Source organism: Peromyscus leucopus, chromosome 15, assembly GCF_004664715.2.
Source record: "Peromyscus leucopus breed LL Stock chromosome 15, UCI_PerLeu_2.1, whole genome shotgun sequence".
Classification (NCBI taxonomy): Eukaryota; Metazoa; Chordata; class Mammalia; order Rodentia; family Cricetidae; genus Peromyscus; species Peromyscus leucopus.
The window spans coordinates 23,075,059-23,102,942 of NC_051076.1; the positions used below are offsets into that span (position 1 = coordinate 23,075,059).

General features: G+C 44.4%; 1 protein-coding gene across 4 annotated transcripts; it reads right to left on the reverse strand.

The window, feature by feature from the left end:
• On the reverse strand, window positions 1–27,081 carry Exo1 (exonuclease 1). Of its 4 annotated transcripts, XM_037211200.1 has the most exons (16): window positions 26,983–27,081; window positions 26,506–26,727; window positions 24,707–24,880; window positions 21,627–21,746; window positions 20,985–21,108; window positions 19,520–19,657; window positions 18,196–18,408; window positions 15,930–16,117; window positions 15,182–15,275; window positions 13,682–13,907; window positions 10,779–11,019; window positions 9,474–9,589; window positions 8,665–9,269; window positions 3,520–3,621; window positions 1,596–1,789; window positions 1–416 (listed from the first exon to the last, which is right to left on the reverse strand). In XM_037211200.1, the coding sequence occupies exons 3-16, from the start codon at window positions 24,865–24,867 to the stop codon at window positions 281–283; spliced, it is 2,658 nt and encodes an 885-aa protein (XP_037067095.1). In that variant the 5' UTR covers window positions 24,868–24,880; window positions 26,506–26,727; window positions 26,983–27,081; the 3' UTR covers window positions 1–280. The 4 variants fall into 4 exon arrangements, with proteins under 4 accessions (XP_037067095.1, XP_037067093.1, XP_028721438.1 ...); XM_037211198.1 differs by having other exon boundaries at window positions 8,665–9,589; window positions 26,608–26,727; XM_028865605.2 differs by having other exon boundaries at window positions 8,665–9,589.
• Between the last annotated feature and the right edge of the window lie 803 nt (window positions 27,082–27,884).

A 27,884-nucleotide genomic window follows, 5' to 3' on the forward strand; every position in this document is an offset into this window, starting at 1 on the left:
TCTGTGGCTTTCCATTTATTTATTTCCATTTTCCACTCTCTACTGACATTAGAGTCCTTTAGACTGTTATCAGTGTCGGATTTCCCCCATGAGCACTGAAATCCCAGAAATGTCAAAGACAACTTATTCTTCTATTTAGCTTTCTATGAAAATATAAAAAGCTGAGCAAAAGAAAGTCACAAAGTTAATATACAAAATGCATTCCATTTTAAAAATGGCATTGATAGTACTAAATCTCTCGAATCAGTAAGGTTTTCCTGTAGGCAGTGGAATTCCTCACTCAGTGGAATATTGCTCTCTGAACGTGTGCACACTCAGGCTTGTTAAAGAGTTCATCTTCTGTCTCTGGAGTGAGTTGGATGTTATCTTTGACTGGAGACAGGGGCTTCTTACAAGAAGGAAGCTTTTCAGAATCCCTGCAACAATATAATAAAAACAAATTTGATTTCCAGGAACTGATTATTAAAGAAGCAACAACCTAAATGGAAAAAATTGGGGCACATAATCTTTACTGAGTAAATCTATGTCAGTTCCTTATGGAGCACATTCAAGGCTTTATTGTGAATACGTCTAATACGTTTTGAATTTTTCTTCTTTGAGCCTCTTCTTGCTTTCAAAAATCACCTTCCAATGTAGGTGCTAGTCTATTAGTTTTGGTGCCTTTCCTGGATCTCACTCTGTAGCCCAGGCTAGCCTTGAACTCAGAGAGATCAGTCTGGCTCTGCCTCCCGAGTGCTGGTATTAAAGGCGTGCACCACCTCCGCCCAGTTCGGAGGAAAGCATCTTTAATGAGTTATCTCAATGAATCTTAAATTTATTTAATGTTGAAAATTTTCTTCAAAGAAAAGATTTATTTTACTTTTAATTATATGTGTGCATTTATGCATGTGAGAGCAGCAGCCCATAGAAGACAGATAGAGAGGATACAGTTCCCCCCTAAAGCTATAGTTATAGGCAGTTGTGAGTTGCCTGGTGTGAGTACTGGCGAGCTGGGAGCTAACTCAGGTCTTTGGAAGGAGCAGCAAGTGCTCTTGAGGAAGCCTTCTCCGCCCTTCTTCGATCCTCAGTGTCTGTAACCAGTGGACCCTCTCTGTAGACACACTTTAGGGGCAGTGCCTCCTTGGGTTAGACTTCAGTGTCGGCCGGAGAAGCACCAGTTTATAGTTGGGCTTCTTGTGCTTCTCCGTAAACCAAGTGTCCTAAGGGAGGGCTGGGGGGAGTGGGGACCTGACAGCTGCTGCTGAAGTCACACCGTGGGAGTCTCATAGGAAGCTTCCTTAGCAGTTCCCAAGGCCGTCCTCTAGAACCAGTCACGTTCCTAAAACATTACTGGGGCCCCAACACTGGTTCGTGTGGTTACATGTGTGAGCGCTTAACCGACACAGACCCCCCTTCTAGGCTCCCGCCTAACACTGTTCTCATTCCAGTCCTGAGCAATGAGAAGGAAAGGAACTTCCGGTCTGGAAAAGAAGCTCTAAGCTGGACTGAGAGCTGAAGGCAACAGAAACTGACTCCTAGGAAAGCCTGGAGAGCTGGGGACCGGGCTACACAAGACAGTGCTCTGTCCTGCTTCAGAGAGGAACCAGGAAACTCACTTTTTAAAACCGAAGTTTTTCCAGAGTTCGCTGATCTTTATCTGCAGCCCTGGCTTGTTCTCAGCATCATGGTGTTTTCTTTTCAGGATGCTTCCTGGCTTTCTGCTCAGGCCGCTGACTCTGGCAGGCACCAGGGGCTTGATCTTGGTTGTAGAAAGAGAGTCCATAGAACTAGACCTACACAGCCCAGGGATCTGAAGATAAATCAGAATTTTTTGTTACTGTTATTTTGCTTGTTCGAGATGGGAGTGTGGGTCTCCCCAAATGCCAGTTTTAACCTTTTTCTGTCAAAGAACCTAAGTGTCTTTTATATACCAGAATAGGAAAAGAACCCATATGCAATGCAAAAATCTAAAGATGTCTGCTACAGAAACAATCAGTCATGGAACAGGCAACACACTCCTGGAATAAAATTTAATTTAAAAAGGCGAGTCTCATTCCCTTCCTCTTCACCTTATTCAAGAAGGGCTGCTGAGTTCGGTGTATCCACTAAGTAAGCCACATACACAGAAACTTCCAGTTATTACTTTGTCTTCCTTGATCCCACTTAATGATATCTCTTGGAGATTCTTGCATTTCAATAAGAAACTGAAGTGTATTGTGGTTAAGTCTGTCTGCCCTACCACTATGTGAAGGTAGCATAATCGACTTAAATCTCTTGTTATTTTGTTTCTACCCAAGGGCTGATTTTATTGTTTGTTTGTGACAAGGTCTCTCTCTGTCTTCCTGGCTGTCCTGGAATTCAGAGCTCCTCCTGCCTCTGCCTCCCATGTGCTGGTAACTAAGGGCATGTGCCACCACACTCCGCCTTTTAAGGCTGATTTTTCTGTGTGCACAGTAACTGTTTCTTAGGATAGATAGAGAGGGAGGTGGGTGAACAAGTCTTTAAAACTGATTGATCTGGCAGTGCACATAAAAGTTGAAAACTTACACAAACAAGGCTGGAGAGATGGCTCAGAGGTTAAGAGCACTGACTGCTCTTCCAGAGGTCCTGAGTTCAAATCCCAGCACCCACATGGTGGCTCACAACCATCTGTAATGAGATCTGGCACCCTCTCCTGTCTACATAATAAATAAATAAATAAATCTTAAAAAAAAATTACACAAACAAAACCCAGAGCTCTGCCTGGGTCCATGGTGTGAGAGCCAGTTACATTTTAAGTTCTAATTACTATGCCTTAGAGATCCATGAAACAAAAATGCCTCTGATCCGCAAGCCCCTTGCCCAAGGACAGATAGTTCCTGGAATGCTGGAGGCTATTGTTTATGGGAGATAACAAGTCACATGTTTTCAACACCCTAAACAAGTTTGGTTGATCCATCTGCAACAGATGTGCTTGGTCACATGTGGGTAGAAGTTACGTAGCAGGATGTACACTTGCCCCTGGGAAAGGCAATGAACTATGTATGGGTTTTTCTTCTTAAGCCCTTGCAAAACTTGATTCTGGGCCATCTTCTGGAAACCCATCCACCTAGTCAGTATTTAATTAAAGCTTGCTTTAAATCTGGCTTTAAATTGTGGTAGTGGTCTTATTCTTGATCAGTGGGATTAACAGATATTTTGGCAATACACAGCAAATCATCCTCACCCTAGGAATAGTCAATTACCATGGACTTCATTCTCACAGATTAATTAAAAATTTTAGGGTAAACAATCATAAATTGGATTATGTAACATATATAGAAATACTTATTATTTACGTACATGGAAAAAGATCTGTCAGAAACAGAGAAAAGAAGTTCCAACTAACACATTAAACATCCAAAGGTAAGCACATATGGTGTCCAAAGAAGTTTGAAAGTGGGTATTTTTTTTTAAATCAGAATACAGATATTTTAATTTAAATTTTTTGTGTATATTTCTCATTTTCTGGTAATAAGTACACACCGCTTCTGAAGTTAAAAATAATTCTAAATGTTTTACCTTATTCCTTACAAGTGTGTCTTTCTTTGAAAAGGGAGGTAATTGTTGCTTGGAGTTCTGACTTCCTTGATTATCAAGTGACTTGTCGTTACAATCCGATTCCTAGATTTCCCAGATGGAAAACAAAAATTTACTTGAGTGTTTTGTTTGTTTGCTTTACAAGAAAGGGTTTCTCTGTGTAACAGCCCTGGCTGTCCGGGAACTCACTTTGTAGACCAGGCTGGCCACCATACCCAGCTTCCTTGATTTTTTTTTTTTAAGATTTATTTATTTATCATGTATACAATGTTCTGCCTGCATGTATGTCTATAGGCCAGAAGAGGGCACCAGATCTCATTACAGATGGTTGTGAGCCACCATGTGGTTGCTGGGGATTGAACTCAGGACCTCAGGAAGAGCAGTCACTGCTCTTAACCTCTGATCCATCTCTCCAGCCCCTTCCTTGAGTTTTTTATGACAACTCAACCAATATTCAACAAAATGCATGGAATGAGAAACTTGGGTAAATAACATAATATTATGAAAGACATAAAAACATGGGAAATAAAATGAATTAAACAAAGTATCAAAAGGTTTTAGCTGGAGACATATTCCATAAAATACACACTTAGGATTTTGAAAGCTTCTTATCAGTCACTTCAGGAGCCTGTCACGACTAACACACACATGTGCTCAGAGCTGTGTAAAACCAAGGCAGCTGAAATTCCCACACAGCTGGTCAACGCATTTCCAGGACCCACCCCTCCCTCTACTGAGGACCTATTGGCTGGTGACAGCTGCTGGGGGGAGGGAGAATCATTCTTCTTTGAGGTTATGATTACTAGAGGGTTTCCCAAGCTGCACACCTATGCACATATGGACAGCACTAATTGTACATCATGGGCTACAAAAAAAAAAAGGGGGGGACAGGAAGTTAGGAGTAGTAGGTGCTGGGGCGGGATATAGGGAGAGAGATAGGGAGGGGTGTCTTGGTCACATTCCTTTGTGTGTGTATGAAACTCCAAGTACGCTAACTCAGAAACCGCTGCCGTCTCCTGCTCTAAGGGGATTCACTCTTACGTGGCAACAGTTCCAAGTCGCTGACCACAGAAAGCTGAACCAGCACAGTCCTACTCGCTCTTAGCTGTGCTGTAAGATGGGCAGCATCTTCCTTCAAGGCGGGCCCTCCTTTGAGGGCCTTGACAGACGCTCACTTAACGTCAGCAGTGACGTGGAGGGACCTCCTCTGCCTCAGTTCCACGGCACAAGACTCTCCACGTAGCCAGACTTCTCTCCATGCTTATTCCCATGCATCAATAGGAAGGCTGGTAAATGAAGGCAGCACCTGGCGTTCCTCTAAGGTTTCCTGTATCCTCTCGGAATTCTAAACCGTCATCATGCACTCAACAGTGACACAAAATTGCCTTATGCCTTACAGACAGGCCTTCACATTTCTCTGCCGTAGCTCACAGCAGTGGTGTAAGTGGTAAGGCTAATTTCTTTTCTTTCGACACGGTCTCTTGCTCTATAGCCCTAATGGTCAGGAACTTATTACACAGACCAAGCTGCCTCAAACTTACATCAACTTCCTCACCCTGCTTCCTAATTTCTGAGATTACAGATGTGCACTATCACATCCATCTTAAAAAGCTTACTTTTCAGACAGGAGTCTGACATGTAGCCCAGGTTGTGGCCAAATTTGCAACACCCAAAATTTGAGGTTACAGAGCTGCCCCATGCCCAGGTAAGACCAGGTAAGACTCTTAAGATTAGACCCTGGCTAGGGGAATGGCTGGATCTACTTTAACAATGAACTTTCACCCAAGAGCTCCAACACTGAAGCACCTCAGATGTACACAAAACAGATTTTCAAAACAAAGCCTAAAAGACAGTAAAAACAAACAAGACTCAACAGCATTGTTTGGGAACATTTATAAATCAAAGAAATATTATGCCTAACTATGAATTCAATTTTTTTGAGCATTAATCATCCCTCTTAAGAGGGGTTTACAGTAGGTGGGGGCAAGAGGACTTTCAATGAATGAGTCATCACTTAGTTTTTTTGGAGTTTCTTTCCTTTTTTTTTTTTTTAAGTTTTGTGAGACAGGATCTTGCTCTGCAGCCCAGGCAGGCTTTCCTAGTGCTCGGAGTGCAGGCATGCAGCCTCACACCTGGCTAGGCCTATTTCAACACCACCTTAGGGTAGAAGATGTTTATCCCAGAAGACAGAGTGGCTCTCAGCATGAGCAGCCCACAGAGTGGGAGCAGATGAGGATCTCATTATTCAGCTGAAAGCTTACAGAGCAAGTGAAACAGAAAGATGTGCTGGGGGAAGAAAAAAAAGCTCCCTCTCCTGCAGGAGCCCAGCAGGCTTGCAATGTCCTCCACACAGCAATGCCTCTACGGAAAATGTGTGAGAGCTGGCCAACTGTCCTGGTAACTCAAATGGCCCTAAGAGGCAACATTCCATGTAGCAGAGGTTCATGTTCAATGAAACAGACTTCCAGACCACGGGACAGTATTAACCATGGAGCAGCTGAAGACAAAGCCAAGAGACAGGGAGCCGATGAAGCAGTTCCTTGTGTGGGCAGGGCCTGGCAACCCAAGTTCAATCCCTAGGGCACGGTAGAAGGACAGAATGACTCCTATGGGCTATCTGATCCCTTCTTGTGCACCAGGGCATGTGCCGCCACCACCACCACCACCACCACCACACACACACACACACACACACACACACACACACACACGTTCATTAGATAAATACATCTAATTTAAGAAAAAGAAGAGAAAGGGAAAGGAAAGACAGAAGCCTCAATGTCAGCAGCTGCAGCCCCAATAAGCTCTTAAAGCACTAACCAGGGTCAAATGGGACAGACTTCCAATTCAATACATACACTGACTTCAGTTTTCTTCAAGTGGAAACGATTTATGCCCACATTTTAAGGGCTATTTTCTTATGACTGAATGCAAGAGTTTTGAGTATTTTCAGGCTAGCTGGAAGGCTAGGCTGGCAAAGTGAGTATTTTCTCAAGCTATATGCATTTATTACATGCCATTCAATATTCAGTATTATCAAGCAAAGTTTTGCCAAACAGTACCACAATTTCAATTGTTCTTACAATTTGGTAATTATATTTGGTGAAGATAAGACAGTACTAATGACTTTGAAGTAACCCATTTAAACAAAGCTATAAAGCCATTACATTATTTCAAAATAAGTTCCTGTGGATAATGCTTTTGTACACTGGTTTAATAAAACGCTGATTGACCAGTAGCCAGGCAGGAAGTATAGTTGGGATAAGCAGACAAGGAGAATTCAGAGAATAGGAAGGCTAAGTCTGGAGATGCCAGCCCACCGACCAGGGAGCAGCATGTAATGGCACACAGGTAAAGCCATAGAACATGTGACAACATATTGATTAACAAAACTGGACTGAATTTAAGTGTAAGAACTAGTCAGTAATAAGCCCGAGCAGATGGCTGAGCAGTTCATAATTAATATAAGCCTCTCTGCATTCACTTGGGTCTGAGCGGCTGTGGGACCACGGGGCGGGACCAGGAAAACTTCAGCTACGATACATCACTGATTTATGAGTAATATTCAGTTAAGGCTTTGATGTTAGTTAAATCAGTGCCAGACATAAAAAGAAATTGAAGTCAGAATAAAATGTTTTATATATATAAAAGGATTAAATGCTTTTAAAATTTCAAACAAAAAAAAATTGCTATTTTGTTTTGTTATAAAGGAAGTTTACCAGAAACAAAAAAGAATAAAGGAAACTATTTCCAAAGTACTAAGATACAATGAACATGAAAACATTAACATAGCCATTCCTTCATATGCTATGAAATGATAGCTGAATTAAAATTTTTTTTTTTTTTTGGTTTTTCGAGACAGGGTTTCTCTGTGTAGCTTTGCGCCTTTCCTGGGACTCACTTGGTAGTCGAGGCTGGCCTCGAACTCACAGACATCCGCCTGCCTCTGCCTCCCGAGTGCTGGGATTAAAGGCGTGCGCCACCACCGCCCGGCGCTGAATTAAAATTTATATTAACAATATATCAGTTCATCTCTTGGCTATCACTGCTTAGAAGACAAGGGTGTGGCACTCTAGTCCTAGTCAGTGGAGTGCACAGCCATCCAGGAAGTGCCAGTGTAGGTGTCCAGGAGTAGAAGGAACGAAGGACAGAGAGGCCCTTCATGTGAATAAAACTCAAGTTTTCCAACAGGAGGATTTTGTTTTTAAATGACTTACTTTTGTCTTATGTGCATTGGTGTTTTGCCTGCATGTATGCCTGTGTGAGAGTGTCAGATCCCCTGGAACTGGAGTTACAGACAGTTGTGAGTTGCCATGTGGGTGCTGGGAATTGAACCCAGGTCCTCTGGAAGAGCAGCCAGTGCTCTACTGGGGATTCTGCTTTCTTTCTGTATGCTGTGAATGTGTTGTTCTGATTGATTGATAAATAAAACACTGATTGGCCAGTAGCCAGGCAGAAAGTACAGTATAGGCAGGATAAGCAGAGAGGAGAATGCTGGGAAATGGAAGGCTGAGTCAGGAGATGTTGCCAGCCGCCGCCATGAGAAGCAAGATGTAAAGTACCGGTAAGCCATGAGCTATGCGGCAACATATAGATTAATAGAAATGGGTTAATTTGAGATATAAGAACTAGATAGGGGGGCTGAAGAGATGGCTCAGAGGTTAAGAGCACTGGCTGTTCTTCCAGAGGTCATGAGTTCAATTCCAGCAACCACATGGTGGCTCACAACCATCCATAAAGAGATCTGGTGCCCTCTTCTGACCTGTAGGTGTATATGCAGACAGAACACTGTATACATAATAAATAAATAAATCTTAAAAACAAACAAACAAACAAACAAAAAACTAGATAGCAAGAAGCCTGCCACAGCCATACAGTTTATAAATAAAATAAATCTCTGTATGTTTACTTGGGTCTGAGCGGCTACAGGAGCCAGGTGGACACAGAAAAACTCCAGTTACAGTGCTCTTAATCACTGAGCCATCTCTCCAGACCCAGAAGCACAGGAGGATTTTGAATAAAAACTGAGAAAGCCAGTTCATTTCTACAGTGTTGGCAAAATTTCCTCAACTGTCTAACCAACACACCACTTTTTTCCTGCAAAAAAGACTGCAGGAACAGACTCACCTCTGAATCTGAATCTTTACTGGAAGGCTGGGAAAAGTTCGATGCATTTAAACTGCACAGTGAGTCTATGCTTTCCTGAGATCGTGAGGACCAGGCCACCTCATGCAAGGGCTGAGACTTAGCACTTGACATTTCACTCTTTGAATGACATGTGTCAGTCACTGCACAGGTCTCGGGCAGACAGGTCTCGCTCTTTCTTCGGAACTGCTGTAATACAGTGCATGGAGAGGGACTTGGAGTTCTTGAAAAATTTCCAAGTGTTCCTGACCAACTGAAACAACTTCTTAGTGTCCCCAGAGTGGTCGGGGAAATGGTTCCCACGAATTTGCTGGTCTCGGAAGACTGAGCCTCATCATCAGGAGACACAGCCTCATTGCCTGAGACCTGAGCACTTGGATCCTGTGTCACACTTATGTCAACCAGCTTCTGACCCTCTGTGCGTGGACAGTCTGGTGCTCCAAGGCCCTCTGTGCGTGGACAGTCTGGTGCTCCGAGGTCCTCTGTGCCTGGACAGTCTGATGCTCCGAGGCCCTCTGTGCCTGGACAGTCTGATGCTCCAAGGCCCTCTGTGCCTGGACAGTCTGATGCTCCAAGGCCTTCTGTGCCTGGACAGTCTGATGCTCCGAGGTCCTCTGTGCCTGGACAGTCTGATGCTCCAAGGCCCTCTGTGCCTGGACAGTCTGATGCTCTGAGGCCCTCTGTGCCTGGACAGTCTGGTGCTCCGAGGCCCTCTGTGCCTGGACAGTCTGATGCTCCGAGGCCCTCTGTGCCTGGACAGTCTGGTGCTCCAAGGCCCTCTGTGCCTAGACAGTCTGATGCTCCGAGGCTGGTAGTACCTTTGCCTTCAACAGCAGTTTCATTTAGAGGCTGAATGCTTGCTTTTTTTGGTACGTAGTCATCAAAATTTGGAGAACTGCAAAAAAACCTAACAAGAAACAGGAAGACAGAATTATCTCTAGTATTTTATCAAGATTCAAATATCTACTTTCTTGCATAAAGCCCACAAAGATCTTGAATTTTAATTGAAGTTTAAATCTTACATTTTTTGTTGTTTTTTGAAACAGGGTCTCTTTACATAGTACTGGCTCTCCTGGGGCTTGATATGTAGACCAGGCTAGCCTCAAACTGTCTCTTCGGACAGAGATCCACTTGTTTCTGTCTCCCAAGTGCTGGGATAAAGACTTGTGCCGCCTGCCTGGCTGAGGTATACATTTTATTATGATAACATGCACATCTTTAGAAAGTTATTTATATGGTAAACCTTTACGTAGAAGAGAGAGTCCAGGATTCCTAAATCTCTGCATTTGGGAGACAGAGACGGGGGATCTCTGTGTTTAAGATAAGCCTAGTCTACACAGTTCTAGACCAACCAGAAAACAAAACAAAACAAAAAAACAAACCAAAATCCTGTCTCAGTTCACAGTTGGTCCTTCCCAATTAGTCTATGGTGTTGTTTAGTTTATTTCTAGATCCTGAAAGATAAACTGAAATATTTATAGGAAAGGTGTTGATATTAATAAAGATAATTAAGATTGATCAATCAGCTCAAAATACCATAAAAGGAGAAACCATGGGAAGTGGAAAGTTAAGCTACAAGAACACAACTCTGACCACACAGCGTGCCCAAAGGGGCTACAGTCCTGTACTCGGATTCTCCATGGGCGGATCCTGAACTAACGGTGTGGACGGGAACAACAATGCATTCTGGTCTGAACTGAGGTGTGGCGAATCATATGGACTAGAGTCACCTAGGAAAGCAGCCTCTGGACATGCCTGTGAGAATCCTATGGACTGGGCTGAGGGAGATGAAGACTCACACTAACTGTGGGTGGCAACATTTCACGGGCCACAGTCCTGACATGCACACAAAGGAGACGGAGAGCTGGGCAGTCACTGTGTCCCTCTTCCTGACCTAGGTGCCACGTGGCCAGCTGCCTCCTGCTCCCGACCCCTTTCTACAGATGTGACGGACTGTGACCTAACAGACCTTTCCTTTGTCAGGCACTTCCGTCACAGCCACAGGGAAGTAACTAAGGCCACCAGGACAGAAAGCACGCAATAGGCTTCCGCAGATGAGGCTACCCCGCTTAAGAGGCACTCTGAGGACACGGTACCTGCTTCTGGTCCCTGGCACCACAACTGCGCCATTGTCTTCGTTCTTCCTCTGTAACAACACTGCGAACTTGTTCCTTGTCCTAGGTGGAGTGTGCGCGTCTGTCTTGTGGGCAGCCCCGCCATGCAGGTGGGGTGCAGACACTTCAGAAGGGTCAGAAGGTGCGCTGTCTCCACCGCTGGTTTTCCTGGTCTTCTTTGTAAATGAGTACTGACTCAATAGGTCATCTTCGGACAGAGATTCTACACAAGAACGGAAGCACGCATGAACACCTGGGCTTCTTCCGTTGCTGGCTATTGCCCTGGACTTTACAGCCTGAGTCCTGCTGTCCTAAAGGCAAAGCATCCTTTTTCCCCCCACACATGTTGGGCAAGGGCTCTCATGGAGCCATATACTCAGTCCTATTTTGTTTTTTGAAAGCTATGCGTCGAAAAAGGACACATTAAGAATGGCTGAAAAATGATTACCTTAGCTGTGTTTTACAATTTTGCAAATTAGTTAACATTTAATGTCAATTATCTGTATGACTTTATATGAAATTACTCTAATCACAATTTCAGGGCAAAACAGATTCTGAATGGCTATATTTTTATTTTAAGAGTAGAAAAAAATTGGAGGGAGGCTTATATACAAAGCTGTGACTAATGACTGAAAGTTTTTAATGCTCCAATACAACCATCAACTATTTACCCCTACTGTGGTTTCTGAGGTAGATGTGACTGTGTTTTAGCGCTCGGCTCTTCATTACCATGCCAAGAGGCCAAGGAGGGTTGCTGGGTCAAGTGCAGACTACAGAAGGTGACAGCCAAGAAAAGAAGGCGGGCAGGCCTGCAGCACTTTAGGTCCTTCAGCTAGTTCTCAAGTCTGCTCAGCTCCACCCCACTGCAGCCTAAATGCACACTTCCTGGAGTCAGGAAAACAGGGTAAAGGCGCCTGCTACCAACCCTGGCCACAGAGTGGAAAGGGAGAACCGATTCCTGCAAGATGCCCTCTGATCTCCACACAGAGATCTTACACACCGTGGCATATATGTGAGTGTCCCCCCAATAATAATAACAATAATAATAACAACAACAATAATAATGAATGTAAAAATAAAATAAAACTAAAATGGTGGTAGGATAGGTTGGGGGTGCCAAATTCTAGAGGAAAAATCTTCATTTTTAAAGAAAAACATAGTTTTGTTGTTAGTGCCGCTAGCTGGGGACTCCTACTGTCTCACGGGATCCCAGTGGACAGTCACCATCTGTTACCTCTTGGGGACAAGGATTTGTAGCAAGTTGTACACCCTAAGAGACTGGGTCTGGGGCTCTAGATTCCCATGCTTTCTCTAATTCACTCAAGTATTTTATAGACAAACACAATATAACCTAAAACGTAAGACACAGGGGCCACAGTTTCAACAACCCGCATGGAAGTTTAAGATGTCGTTGCACTTGGCTTGAACAGCGACTGGAGAAATTCAACCTGAGCTCAGCCAATGACAGAAACAATGAGGAGCACGCCAACCGGCGTGATCAGTCTGACTCTGCAACAGTAAGAGCAGCCTTGGAGAAGGGCCCGAGTGCCAACCTGACTGTTGTCTACAGGGTCTCTCTGTGCAGCCCTGGCTGTCCTGGAAATCACTCTATAGACAAGGCTGGTCTTGAACTCCTTGAAATCTGCCTGCCTCTGCCTCCCGGGTGCTGAGATTAAAGTCATGTGCACCCAGCTCCACGGCCTTTTTTAAAAAAAGAGAAACTGACAAGTGAATTCTAAAAACTCTGCAGAAACAGAAAGAACCTCAAACAGCCAAAAAATAACTTTTGAAAAGCAGAACAGACTTATTCCACCAGGGATTTATACTACCAGATTTCAGGATGTGCTGAGCTACGGTAATGAGCGTGTGATGATCAGGGCAGGGCAGGCAGCAGCGCAGACTGGTTGACCAGCCAGGACGCACTGCACGGCAAGGGATTTCCAACAGCTGCTAGGTGGCTATGTGGAAAACACGGAAACTCATCGGCCAGCAGTCCTGGACAGCCACACTGCCATACACACACCGAGGAGCCTGGAGCCTTAACTGTCCGCCATCTACAATGTCTCTAAACACCAGACCTACAGCTGTGGGACTAACAGGAGCAATCAAAGCAACTGCAGTGTCCTGGGCTTGGAAAAGATCCCTTGACTGGGGAAGGTCCTGCTGCTTAGGGTTGCAATGCACCATGTCCAGACAGCTCTCTAAGCTCAGCACAAAATGGAAGACCCTCCCCACTCCCCCCAGCGGGGCTTCCTACTCTCTGCCTGACCTTCTTTGGAAGCTGTTCCTGAGCTTGGATGCCTGACTTATCTTTTTTTTTTTTTTAAAGACTTATTTATTTTTTATGTGCATTGGTGTTTTGCTTGCACGCGAGGATGTCAGGATCCTGCATGTAAGGATGGAACTGGAGTTACAGACAGTTGTGAGCTGCCATGTGGATGCTGGGGATTGAACCTGGATCCTCTGGAAGAACAGCTACCGCTCTTAACCGCTGAGCCATCTCTCCAGCCCCTGACTTACCTGAAGTCAACCTTTGCCACAGTTCCCTGCAAACGCTTTCCCCCACCATCCCTATGATAATTAGGTGCTGTGCCCCCATCTGTATGATGGGACCGTGCTGCCAAATGCAAATAAAGCACGCTATGAGCACCCTTAGGTGACGGCACAGCTGCTGTCCCTGTCCCCTCACGCCCTGGAATGAACTGAGTGGTCTACCTGGAGCTGACTTCAGAGGGTCTTTCTGCCCCACTCACTGCAGGCTGAGCCCTGCTCCTCACCATTTCTGCTCCCTTTTCCCTCGTGGGCTGGTGGCCAACGACCCCAGAGGAAGGAGGAGACCCATAACCAACCATCAGCAGCATCCAGAAAAAAAATGAAATACATACCATTTCTTGGTCTCTTCACCACAGAAGACTTCCTGGGAAGATTTAACCCTTTAGTACTAATCACTTGTTTAAGGCCCACGGTACTTGACTTTTCCGTCAACCCAGGAGCATGGGAAACACCGTTCACCTCTAGTCGAGGGCAATAATTCCTGTGCCAAATGCTGTTGGCCACAGATGACTTCTGACATGCTTTATCATTCCAGCTGTGACTTCTTGGGTGGACAGGCTAGAAAAGAACAAGGAGAAAGGTTACTTGCACAGGAGAAATGGCCATTTCCTACTGTACCTGCTTATTGTAATGTTCAATTACCGTTCAAAAGAAAAGCTTTTGAACCTGGCCTGGTGATGTAGGCTACTCAGGAGGCCGAGGCAGGAGGATCAGGCTACCTCGTGAGTTCAGGCCCAGTCTGGGTGAGTCAGTGAGCAATTTCAAATTAAAAAGGGCTGAGTGGTGGAGTGCTTGCCTCCAGGCTGAGGCCTGGGTGTGTGTGTGGGGGGGGGGGTAGGAGAGTGAGGAAGAAAGGAAGAGGGAGGGAGGGTCCTGATGAAGTCTGTGCTCTAATAACTTTTTACTTTCCTCTGCTAACCTCCCTTCTCCATTAAATGCGTATTATCTTCCTAGGTCTGTCTTCTACCCACCGGCTCATTTCTAAGACATAAAAACCCAATCTTCCGCAGCCTTCAAACAGCACCGGACTGCAGAGGCATGTGCTCAAAGCAGTCACCCACCATACTTAGACATCTGTTCACTTCTAATTAGTTATTTGAGACAGGCTCTCCCGTAGTCTAGGCTGGTTGAACGGATCCCCATGCCTCAGCCTCCCACGTGCTGGGACTACCACCAGGAGTCCCTTGGCCAAGCCTGGATAGAAACTTGTATTCAAACCCAAACGATCTAGTTTTGAAAGAAATAGCTTGTATCAGACTTACTTGCCACAGAGTCTGAATGATGTAAAATGAGAAACAAGACACTGAATGCATCATATAGTTATAACAAATGCTTGTCTTAAAAATATCACCTAGTCACTTTTTAATTTTAAAAATCTAACTAATACATCTACATTTAAAGAGATAATTTCTCTAGGATCAAGTTAATCATTCTTTAAAAGTAATTGGCTACATGTGGTGGCACACACCTTTAATTCCAGCACCCAGGGGGCAGAGGCAGGCGGATCTCTGTGAGTTTGAGGCCAGCCTGGTCTGCATAGTGAGTTTCAGGACAGCCAAGACTTCATAGTGAGAATCTGTCTTAAAACAAAACAAAAAGACAAGATTTCACTATATAGCATGAATGGCAATTCTCCTGTCTCAGTGTCCCAAATCCTGGGACTACAGATGCCTGTCCGCCCCCTCCCCCCAGGTGGAGTTGTTTTCCATGTACACTCTGCATAGCACTGAGTACCAAAATACTTCACAGCTGCTGAGCAAAGAAAGCCTTGCCTCAAAGTCCTCGAGTCAAAACTAAAAGGTGCTTTTATATAGCAGTTCATAAAATGTTACCATAGCGTCTGGACTGTAGTCGTCAATCTGCTCGAAGGTATCTATATCTCTGTTTCCAAGTGCTATTTGCAGAGCTACGGAGTCCTCAACATACCTGGGTTGGTAAGGTTAAGGAGAATGTCCTTACAAACAAGCAATCGAATCATACTACACTGAGGGATGAAAATGCTGTCCATTACCACAGAGAATCTTCAAGGTTTATGATGTACATAGATCACACCTACTGTTCACATCAGCATCACTGATAACAGGCAGGGTAGCTTGGCCTGTGTCCCTGCAGGAGCTGCCCATCTTCTTGAAGGGAAGCCCAAGTCAATTCCTCCCTTTCCAGAGAGATGTGGGAAAAGTCCTGGCCACTACCTAAGTGATTGAGAATTCTGCAGCTGCCTGAGTCCTAGTGACCAGCAACCCTCCTGAGGAAGCAGGCCTGGCCCCGGCGGCTCTCAGGTGACACTTTTGATGCGCTTGCTAAGTAAGAGCAGGTGACCTGGCGCCAGTGCGGTCAATCCCATTGGAGCAGTCACTCGCTACACAGATGAGCCTCGGGTTCACATTCAGAAACTTAACTTTTCACTAGCACGGTGTTTTGGAGTTGAGTAAAATATGACAATCTGCACCATAAAATATGAGACCAACTTCCAAGGTTTTCCTTCTTTTTTCACTAAAGTCTCACTAAAAATATTGTGCTACTACCAACAACGATAACAGAGTAAGTGAAAAATTCAACTGCATGGCTCAGAAAGGATACCGCCCAGCATAACTCAGGGTTTCGGGGTTGACGTCATCTCCATAGGCATTCAGAGGGACCAGCTTCCTTTGGATGGGGTCGAACACTAGCTGGTAGAGGAAAGTATTGTTGGCTCGGATAAATCCTGCAATGTAATCCTCCGGTACCGTTATATTCATCTTGAGATAATGCCCAATTTTCTTGATAACCTAACAATGGATATAAAAGTATTTCATGTAAAGCTGAAGAGGAGTGTGTCGATCCCACACCTGACACTGCAGACCGAGGGGGAAAAAATCAACTGCTTTTATCTACACCAAAAAAACTTCTAACAGAAAACACAGCCACGCCAACATCCCTCAAAACTCTGGTCTCATAACCAGTTTTGCACTGTTCATCCAAAATGCAAAATATCCAGCTTACGGAAAGTGTACATTTCCAGAAATACTTTTTAAAGTCCTTTCGGCAACTGGTGCCCAGAACTGGGACCTTTGGAGGTAAGTCCCCTTTGTCAGTAAGAATAGGACTTCACCTAAGGGTTTCTAAAGCCCTCTGGGTAAGAGCTAGACCAGGCAAAAGAGAGATAAAAGGAAAGAACTGAAAAAATTTGAAGTCATGGGCCATAATGAGTCTAAAGAAAGAAGGCTCTTTGTAAACATAATGCAGCATACTTTAAAGAAAAAGGGAATTAAAATTAATACTCCACAAATGATTGCTTCCTTACAATTTACATAGCAATGTAGTCCTTGGTTCCCAGGTCAGAGAACTTTAGATTTGGAAATCTGGGATAGCGTAGGAAAGGATATTCAAGCCTGGGACCAAGAAAATGGGTCAGAAATTATGCTAACTGGACTAGAGTTCTCATGTCCAGTCACCTTTTCCCTTTAGTAAGACTCACAGGCCAGAGATTAATATTTAAAACCCATTTTGAACTCCGTCTATCATTTAACTGCTCAAGGTCCCTCCTACCTTAACGATATCCGGGTTATTGGCCAGCCTCAGTACTTTGCAGTTCAATGGAATGCTAATTATTCTCAGACAAGCTCTGGATACTAATGAACCTCAAGAAATAGGTACTTCACTGTTCCCCTATGGTGGTTCCTATTAGACATAGGTTTAGACCCCCCCCCCCACTTTGTCATCTAACTTTTGGGATGCCCCTAACACAAAAAGTAGTTACAATACTAATCTGATGGGAGGAGAAGGAAACCCTTACATCCTACATAAAACTAGCATTAATAATGTATCTTTTTATGGACACACTGAGACACCTTTTATGTGTTTTACTATCAAAACAAGAAGTGTGCCTCCAGGATGTACACATCTTTTGTCTAGATATTTACTTGTTGATTCTCCTAGTAGAGTTGGACAACAAGACGTCTGGGTTCTTAAGTTGAATTCTTTTTTTTTTTTTTTTTTTTTTGGTTTTTCGAGACAGGGTTTCTCTGCATAGCTTTGCGCCTTTCCTTGGACTCACTTGTAGCCCAGGCTGGCCTGGAACTCACAGAGATCCGTCTGGCTCTGCCTCCCGAGTGCTGGGATTAAAGGCGTGCGCCACCAATGCCTGGTTCTTAAGTTGAATTCTATTGGCTCACCTTTTCAAACACTTATGTGAACTTAGGAGTCACCACCTCCTGACACTCCTCGTAAGAAAGGGACAGGATTTGGGAACATATTAGCAGGACTACAGGGTGTCCTTATTGGTATAGTTGTGTTTTTCCTAATCAAGGAGCTGCTATTCCAATTCCTCTCACACCTCTACAAATTCACGATTGGTCTATATCCAGAAAACAATAAATCTGAGAATTAAAGAGTTCAAGGCCATTCTAGGCTACACAGCAAGTTCAAGAGCAGCCTGATATTTAAAAAAAAAAAAAAAAAAACCTTGTCCCAAAACAATTTTAAGGGAGGGTGGGTTACGATGATGCAGGATGGGGTAAGAGTGCTGGCTTTGTGATTTCTGTTAACATGAAAGAGCTTTTTGTTCAGTTCAAATGAGTTAATATTCAATTTTTTTTTAAATTTCTAATTCAGTATATTGAGAGCTATACTCCACATAATCAAAAATTATTAGCACACAAAACTTTTCAGAGTATAAAGATCCTTATACTTAGACCAGACGCCTGAGAACTACTCCTAAGTACTAGGATCCAGGAGTCAAGAGTTCTCATGTCCAGTCACCTTTTCCCTTTAGTAACACTCACAGGCCAGAGATTAATATTTAAAACCCATTTTGAACTCCCTCTATCATTTGACTGCTCCTTCATAAGGTGAAGGTCCCTCCTACCTTAACGATATCCGGGTTATTGGCCAGCCTCAGTACTTTGCAGGCCTTTGCTAAGCCAATCCCACGCAGGGAGGAGAGGTAGTCACAGCCTGACAGGATACACATATACCGGAACTTCTCCTCCGTGAACACATCCCCAAGCTGCTTGCACATGCCCAGCCGTGCCTGATCCACTTCCAGTCCATTTCCAAACTGGTCCATTTTTAAAATCACCTTCACAGAGGGAAATGATCAATACCTAGAAAGGCCACTTTACCAATGTTAAGTCATCACAATAATTCTAAGGAATCACTCTTGCTCCAAAACACAAGTTTTTCTCCTTACCTTCTTTTACATACTAAAGTGGCCAATCTTTTACTATTGTTATTGGGGCAATATATGCTTATCTCAGGAAATTTTAAAAACCTGAAATTGTCCATGCCCCATTCATCAGTGACCCAGTGTTAAGATTCTGATGAGCATCCTCTTGGCAATCTAAGAAGATGCATATACATATTATATCAGTTATCAAAAGGTAACTACCTATGGTTTTATATCTTTTTAAAAAGATTTATTTATTATTTATTATGTATACAGTGTTATGCCTGCATGTATGCTTGCAGGTCAGAAGAGGGCACCAGATTTCATTTTTAGATGGTTGTGAGCTACCATGTGGTTGCTGGGAATTGAACTTAGGATCTCTGGAAGAGCAGGCAGTGCTCTTAACCCCTAAGCCATCTCTCCAGCCCCATGGTTTTATATCTTAATTCCCACTTTAATGGATCATTATAAAGTTTACCATTAAATTGGTCTATACATAATTTCTAAATAACTGAATAATATCCTTGTCATGGATAAGTTTATTTACCAAATGTAATTTAAAAACAAACAAACAAAAAACCTTAAGGCATATGTTATTAATATAAAAAAGTAAAACTAGCCAGGCTGGTTAAAGAAAGGAGAACTTGGAGTTCAAGGCCTGCCCAGGTTACAGAGTTGAGTCCAAACCCAGGCTGGGCAGCTTAGTGAGACCCAGTCACAGAGTACAGAGTAAAGAGTGCTTGTCTATCAGTCAGAGGTTCAACCCCATACACAACCACACAAAAAGTCAACCAAAAGACAAGCTAAACACTAAGGAACCCACAGGCTGGGGCATAGCTTAATGGCAGATACTTGTCTAGCGTGTAAAAAGCCCTGGGTTTATTACCAGAACCCCCAAAAGCAAACCAAACCCAATCCAAAATGATAAAGCAACACACAGATATTAAGTAACATAACTAGGTAGTCTCAACACACATAGCTCTTCCCACCGACAGCATTGTGGGTAGCAGCTGCAGTTCAATACCTTCTTGCAGCCGAATGCCAGGAGGTCAGAGTCCTCCGTGATGACAGCTTGCACAAGTCCAGCTTTGTTAAGGTAGGCCAACTGAGCATCAGCTTCATAGGGAGCCACCAGGCAGTCCACTCCCAGGGCCCGAGCAGCCTGTGAGAGACCACAGTGAGTTTGCAGCATGGTATGAGAATGGCACGGCGTCCCCAGCCTATACACACCCACCAGTAATACTTTCCAAAAACTGTGCCCTTTGAAGTAGAATCTCTCTACTTTTAGTTCTAACATATTTTACACTGTTTTGTTTTAATCAGTTTATAGGCTTGGGTGGCAGCTCACTGGCCACTCAATTCTGAAGACCTTAGTTCTAATCCTAGAACCCACAAAAGATGAGTAGGATAGAACCTATAGGTAATTCTAGCACCACCACAGCCAAAGAGGGGTGAGAAAAGAGAATTCTTGGAAGCTGGCAGGTGGCATACACACTGATAAATAACAAAGGCCTTGCCTCGAATGAGGTCAGAAAGGGAGAACTCACAGCCAGTGTTGTCCTCTGACCGCCCCATGCAATCTGTGGTATGTGCATGCCTGCACATGTGCACGTGTATACACACACACACACACACACACACACACACACACACACACACCCCTAAAAAAATTAATTTATAAATTTGAAGAAATCCTGCTATAAATTTGGTAGTGGTGGTGAGTCTATAAGTTACTGTATTCACTGTATCAAATTACAAAAAGCTTCTACCTTAGGAGTTGTTACATTCTGAAAGTACACAGATACTGGTTTGGACGGTCCATGCACTGTTCCTGTAAAGACTACAGGCTGCCTTGGCTGGAGGCAGGCCTGTCTAACACAGTTCTGGGAAACTGCAGACCCTCCTCGTTGTAGGTAACATCAGGGGAAACACATCCCTCTGCCTTCCTCCTTTCTCCCTTGCCTTCCAAGCTCCCCTCTGCACCGCTACTTGTGTCCAATTGAGATTTCTCCTCTGCAGTACACAGAACTCTCTTCGGGGCAACAGAGAGCACGTGTTTTCTGTAGACCTCACTCTCTCCTATATCCATCCCCCGGCTCTCCAACTCAAGCCATAACCAACGGTCAAAAGACAAAGAACCTCGAGAGAAGCCTCGGGGTGCTTATTGGAGCTCAGAACAGACAGCAGGACAGCTTGACGCACAGAGCTGACCTAGAACGAGGAAAGTGGGGGCCGAGCCTAAGATCTGGGTGAGGGGTGCTTAGAAGCTTCTCAGCAGGGGCAGATTACAGGGGTTCTGCAGAGCCCCTCGATCAGCGAGACACATCTCTGGCCATCATTCACAGAAGAATGCGAGCTGGTGGTTAAACACAGGCTCCACCACAGCGGGGTAAGGAACAAGCCCCCAGGATCCCGCGCCTTGCATCTCTGTACACACCATCCAAGGCAGAGCGTCTGTTCAGTGGCTTAGGTGTTTCTCGCTAACTCACTTTTATTACTTTGTGGGCCATGGCGTGTGTGATGTTGACAGAGCGAGTGAAGCAGTCTCGGGCTTCTGACACCTTGCCCTCTCGAAGGAGCTGCTTCCCTTTAAGAAGGTTGCTTTGTCGTCTCCTGAGAGGGAAGAACACGACTAAATACAAATACCTACAAGCAGAATCAAGACACGGTAGTAAAACTGCAATTACAGCAATTTTGCTAGGATGAAAGAGTTGAATACATTTTAAGCTGCACAATTCCACATCAGATCTGCTGGCATATCAGCCCAGACAAAAGGAAATGAGGTTTTCTTTTTTTCTTTTTTTGAGACTGGGTCTCATGTAGCTCAGGCTAGCATCATACTCACTAAGTAAACTCCAGACCCTTCTGCCTCTACTTCTCACGTACTGGGATTACAGGCAGCGTCACTACTGTAGCTGAGGAAGTGATTGATAATGTGTGCAACATGCCTGAGAAAAGACTTTCCTGCAGCAATGTTTCATATTGAAAGGCAATTATTTTTAAATGTGATAACAATCTAATACAAACAGAACATTTAAGGGAATCAAGACTTTAGAAATGTGGTATCATATGTCCAGAAGCATCTGGCCTCAGCGCAGTTGAGCCAGATGTTAAGTATGGAGTCAACTTACTCTCTTCGAGATCTTTCCACTTCCTTTTTCGAAGGTAAGGTACATCCATCAAAGACAAGAATAGGCTTGACCCCATGAGACAGCAGCATATTAACAAACTTCATACAAAATCCTACATACCTATGGGAAGGAAAAAGAGAATGCATTTACAGGCTTTGAATCTCTTAATTTTATTTATTTATTGCTTTATTTAAGACCAGATGGCAGGACTGTGAAGAAGGATTTGTTTTTTGATGCTAAACTCTCCAAAGGAAACAGATAGATGGTTCAAATTCCGCAGTAAGTACTTATGGTCAGGTATGTGGTGGTTAGTAACTATTTGACTCTCTAGGCCAGTGGTTCTCAACCTATGGGTCACAACCCCACTGGGGGATTGAATGACCCTTTCATAGGGGTCGCCTAGGATCATCTGATATATCAGATATTTACATTACGATTCATAACAGTAGCAAAATTACAGTTCAGAAAGAAGTAGCAATGAAAATAATCTTATTGTTAGGGGTCAGCACAACATGAAGAACTGTATGGAAAGGCTGCAGCATTAGGAAGGTTGAGAACCACTGCTTTAGGACCCTCTCAATTGTGGATGAAAAGGCTTTGACATCTTTCAATTTTCATACTTTATTGTTGTTCCAAATATTTTTTATTCTTCTATTAAAAAAATTGACTTGAAAAGTTTTAAGAATACAACACTTGATTCTCCCACAATACCTTATCATACCCAAGAGACAAGACAGTATTTTCTACAATGCACCCTACATGAAATTTTACCCAACAGTGCCAATAATGTCTCTCAGAACCAGTGATACCCTGGTTAATGTTGAACATGGTGCTCGGGGTGTCTCATTTCACAACATTCCACAGCAACGTATAAACCCCACCAACTCACAGCCAGAATGCTCAGTGGGTAGAGATGCTGGACACTGAGCTTCTGAGGGAGGACCCAGCGGCACTTAAGCTAAGCTTTCGAATCAAACGTAGTTAGTTCTGTGTCCACTTGCTGCATTCTTTGCTGTGGACAGTGGCGAGGGCACCACACAGGAGAATAGCGGCTACAGCTCGATTAGACATCCAAGGGCAGATGAAAGCACACCAGGACCAGTAATGCTTTAAAGCAAATTTACATCTCTCTCTAACTAGAAAGCATAAGGCATCAGGTACCACCCATTCATTTTACCTCCAAGTCAGCACATGCTGACGTCAATCTCTACAATAACCCTAAGTGTTTATAATTAGCGTATCAAAAATTCCAAACTGGTGACCATTTATTTCTGGCTAATACTGCTGCCCCTTGCAGGATGAAAAAGTAAAGCAATTAATTATACCAAATATGACTTCTAAGTTGTCAGGGGAAATTTTAAATCCGTAGCAGATAGTAAGCATTTTAGTTTCATCAATATTTAATGAGGGCCTGTCAGAGACTGGGCCCTGTGGATTTCATCTCTCACTTTTCTAACAATAAAGGATATTGCCTGGATTTTAAAAATTCTTCCAGTTAACCACAAATTTGAATCAAAGGCTGGAGAGAGGGCTCAGTGATCAAAAATGTTGGTTGCTCTTTCACTGACTGCTCCTCCAGGACCTGGGTTCAATTCCCAGCATCCACAACTGCCTGTAACTATAGCTTCAAGTGATCCAATGCCCTCTTCTGGTCTCCTCAGGCACCAGATACACAAGTGATACACAGACATACAGGAAGACAAAACACCAACACACACACACACACACACACACACACACACACACACAGAGATATCCTAAACTAGACACCAAGTTTTCTTGGCTATGGAACTATTTAAATATTCAAAGAAAGCCAGTTGTGGTAGTTTTAATGAGAATGGCCCCCACATTTGAATACTTGGTCCCCAGTTGGTAGAATTATTTGAGAAGGACTGAGAGGTGTGGCCTTGTTGCTGGAAGAGGTGTGTCACCAGGAGCAGGCTTTGGGATTTAAAAGCCCACACCACACTATTCTGTTAGCTCTCTCTCTTTGCCTCATGCTTGTGGTTCCGAATTTAAGCTCTCAGCTACTGCTCCAGCACCATGCCTCCCTGTTGCCATGCTCCTCCCCATGATGGTCATGGTGTTTTCTTACAGCAACAGAAAAGTAACCAAGACACCAGATGTGGTGGCACAGTTCCACAAGCCCAGCACTCGGGAAGCTGAAGTGGGAGTGAAGGAACTCAGGGTCATCCTGGGCTATAAGGTAAGGTTAAGGCCCACCCGGGATACACAAGACCCTGTCTCAAAAATAAAAACAACACACAAATCGAACATGGAACGCAGTAACAAAAAAAATGAGGGCTTTTCTTTTTGAAAAGCTAAAATGGCACAGCTTTATTTTCAGAAATTAAAAAGCAATCATACTCATATGTATGCAAAAAAGGCAGGGGGTAATAGACAGTACAGTTTTATATACGAATACATGTGAACCTGTCCAAAGTGAGGTCACAGAGCTACTGGATGACAACAGGCCCCACCATTTTTGGCCAGAACATATTGTCCCTTTGCCTCATTTTGCTAACCGGAGATTAGTAGTGTGTTGTGAGAAAACATCATGGATTCTGAAAACAGTGTTAAAAAGTTTATCTAGGGTAGAAACAAAGGCTTCTCTTAAGCAAAGAATAAAGGAGATAATATTTGATCTTTGCCTGTCCATATCGGGCTGACTTCTTACCAAGAACAAAAGTCAGGTCTATACCACAGAAGGAAGTCTGGCAATATTCTAAATACCTGTCCTTAACAAATGCTAGTGTTTATTAAGACAATGACCGGGAAAACAAAAATTTTAAACAAGCACCGAGATGCTGGGAATATAGCACAGTTCATAGAGTGCTTGCTTAGCATGCATGAAGCCCTGGGCTGTTCCTAGCATGACCTGAAACTGGGCGTGGGTGGCACAAGCCTGTAATCACAGCATACAGTAGGATTCCTCCTCCAGGAAGAAGGAGCAGAAGTCCAAGGCCATCCTTGGCTGTAACAAGTTCCAGGCCAGTCTGAAATACCTGAAGACCGTCTCAAAAAACAAAAGCACCAACTCATTTTACTTCTTAAACAAACTACCACACACCCGAACTCACCTATCTGTTGGTTCCCCTTTGGCTAGCTTTTCAGCACAGGCAATAGCTCCTTTGTGAAGCCAACAGTAGGTATCCACAGCTACTGCCTGTCCTTTGTACTTCTTCACATTGATGGGCTCCGAAGCCTCCTTGATGAACTGAAGCAGTCCCTGAATCCCCATAGTGCCGAGTTAACTACACGAAACACAGGAAAAGGGGGAGAGACAGCAGCATTATAGCAAAGCTTATTTACCAAGAAGTTTCAGAAAAATAAACCCAGCCTGGAACCTAGCACAGAAACTAACAGTTAGCTGAAAACTAGCCTTATCTCTGCCAACTTCTGTAGCTCACAATTTCATCATCACCAACACTAACCTGAACACCACTGGGTAGTTTCTTGGTGGTTATTCTTTCCAAAACACTTTTATACTTAGAATCCTAACATGGGCTCTCATCTCTTAACACAGTCCTAAGCACACTGAAGGCATTAAAACTTTAAGTCTCTTTCAAAAAGATGGTGTTGGAAGCTTACAAAACTGTGCACACTATGGTATTATATTCACCCCTACAAAAAGGCATTAAAGGGCCACATCCAAAGCTGCAGTGGAGAAACTCAAAAGTTGGGAGAAAGACATTCCAAGTGAAAGGTAATGAGAATCATGGAAATGGATCTGGACTTTTACATGGCATCAATCCAACACCATCAGAATGCAATACTCCAAACAATAAGTAATCATAATAAATAAACAAGTCATGGTAGAGTCTAGGGACAATTTCATCAGACTCCCTGAAGGCTGTACTAAAGCAATGTGAAAACACGTTTGCTGTGCAAAAACAGCTTCACCCAGTACAAGTATTTCTATCAAAGATCATGTTTTTATTTGTGTTGGGTATGTGTGTGCAATGAGTATGTGTGTGTACATGCATGTAGAGGCCAGAGCAAGGCATTGGGTGTCCTCCTCTATTGCTCTCTGCCTATTCCCTTGAGGGAGGGTATGTTACTGAAACCAGTCCAATGAGTTCTTGGGATCCACTATCTCTGCCTCCCAATGCTGGGGTGCTACTGGCATTCACAGCCACACAAGGTTTTAACAGGGGTGCTGGGGATTCTCACTCAGGTCCTCATGTTTGCAAAAGCCAAGTGCTCTTACCCACTGAGCCATCTCCCCAGAATTTTTTTTTTTTTTTTTTTTTTTTTTTTATGGTATTATGTATGTGTGTTGGAGTTTGTTTATTTTTGGTTTTTCAAGACGGGGTTTCTCTGTGTAGCTTTGGAGCCTGTCCTGGAACTCACTCTTTAGACCAAGCTCAGAGATCCACCTGCCTCTGCCTCCTGAGTGCTGGGATTAAAGGTGTGCACCACCACCGCCTGGTTTGTGTTGGAGTTTAAATGAGAGCCTTGTTTGAACTGCATATGCCAACCTAGTTGGGCCTGTAGCAGAGCTTTCCAGGATTCTTCATTCATGGCCTCCCTTCTCTCAGCACCGGGATCATACCGACAGGCACCTGGCTTGCCAGACTCAAGGTCATGTTTTTACTACAGGATAAGAAGCCAGCAGTGCCCCCGTGGACACCATAGGAAAACAGCAAGGCTCTTGTCCTGAAACTTGAGGTTCTTAGACCTTTAATGCCACGTCCAGTAACTATGATTCCCTAGAGAGGGCATGACTTCTGAAGTTTAAACATCAGGCAATTTGGATGCATGCAGGTGGGCCTCCAGCCACGGCTTGTGTAATCCACAAATGAGTCCACTACCTTTAAAGGCAATGTCTCCTAAATGTGTGTTCGTGCATGCTGAGGGAAAAAAAGGACATAATTACATTTCATGAAACTTCGTTAAGTTTCTTCTAGGCTAAGTAAATCTCGAGTAAAATAGTTCCTCTTTAGCACAGGAGTGGCTGAGTGCCATACGGCACACCAACCCCAGGAGATCGCCGGTGGTACCCCAGGTAACAGCAGCCGCGGCTTCACCGTAGTCCTGTCTCCCGGGAATGAACAGGCATGGCCCGCAAGCCCATGCCAGGCGCTGCGGTTCCTCAACCCTGCACGTGAAAGGAAACACACAAAGGAAACTCGTCGCTAGAGACGGGTGGACGTATGGACACACGCGTCAGCCCGCACCTCCGGGAAAACGGGAGACGTGGCGCCCACGGCACTCTCCACGCTCGCACTCTCTTCCCGGATCCCGCGCCGAGGAGGGAGGACGCGTGGATCGGAGCCGCGGGGACCTCACTTCCCTCCACACAGCCCGCTCCCCTTGAGACCGCCCGCCGCCCGGGTAAGGAGGGATCACTCACCGGGGCGCAGCAAGCCGCGCTGCAGCAAGCGCAGCCGGGGACCTTTCAATTTGCGCGGGACCGCGAGGCCCCGCCCAGCGGACATGACGTCACGCGCGTCCTGAGCCGCAGCCTCCGCCTCCAGTTCTCTGTGACCCCACCTTCCTCTCATCCGGGTCTTGAGCCCCTTCCTCTTATCGGGCTCCACCTCCAATGGCCAATGCCAGCTCGAACCCGGTGAAGCCGGACCCAGAAGGGACCGCTCATCCTTGGGGTGTGTATGGGGCGGGGGTGGGGGGTGGGAGGGCGCGAGAACTGGCGCTCCGGAAGTTGCGTTCTTGTTCTCGCCGGTGCTGATGGGAGTTGTAGTTGTCGCGTGAGCACGCCATCACAGCCAGTTACAGGGGCTGTAAAAAACGTCCAACTTGGGGTCAAAATTGTTTTGTTGTTTTAAAACTGGGAAAAGAGCCCAGATGGAATTAGTCGCTTAGTCCCAGGCCAACTCCACGATCTTTTGTTTCTCTGAAATGTCCTCACCTCTGTGAAAATTGAAGTTGAGTTTACTACAAGGCTTTCATAATGCATTTATCAGCTCTTAATCTACTTTATCCAGTATCTGGCTTCATCCCTGACACGAGTTGGGAAAATGTTACCTTTATGACTAAACAACAAAGTGGTCCCTATGGTCCACAAACATTAAAGATATCTTGCATTTGGGTGGCTGTCTTGGGCCCCATTTCCTAAGGTTGTCAAGGAAAGAAAACCCCTCTAGTCTCACTTCCTCTTAATTGACTTCTAAAACTCACTAATTTTAGAAGTCACACAGCTGGACCGTGCATAATTTACTCTCCCACTGTCTTTCCCATAGCAGACACCTCTGACTGAGGCCATCTAAGTATGGTATAAGAATCTTTCCCACCTCT

What these genes read in the sequence shown, in the direction of transcription:
- Exo1 (XM_037211198.1), bottom strand. Translation starts at nt 24,867, where the DNA reads ATGGGGATTCAGGGACTGCTTCAGTTCATCAAGGAGGCTTCGGAGCCC. An exon ending in GTGGAAAGATCTCGAAGAGA is followed by an intron (nt 21,109 to 21,626) that starts GTAAGTTGACTC and finishes CTTCCCTCTCAG; the next exon opens with GAGACGACAAAGCAACCTTC. An exon ending in GTGCCAGGGACCAGAAGCAG is followed by an intron (nt 9,590 to 10,778) that starts GTACCGTGTCCT and finishes GTTTCTTGTTAG; the next exon opens with GTTTTTTTGCAGTTCTCCAA.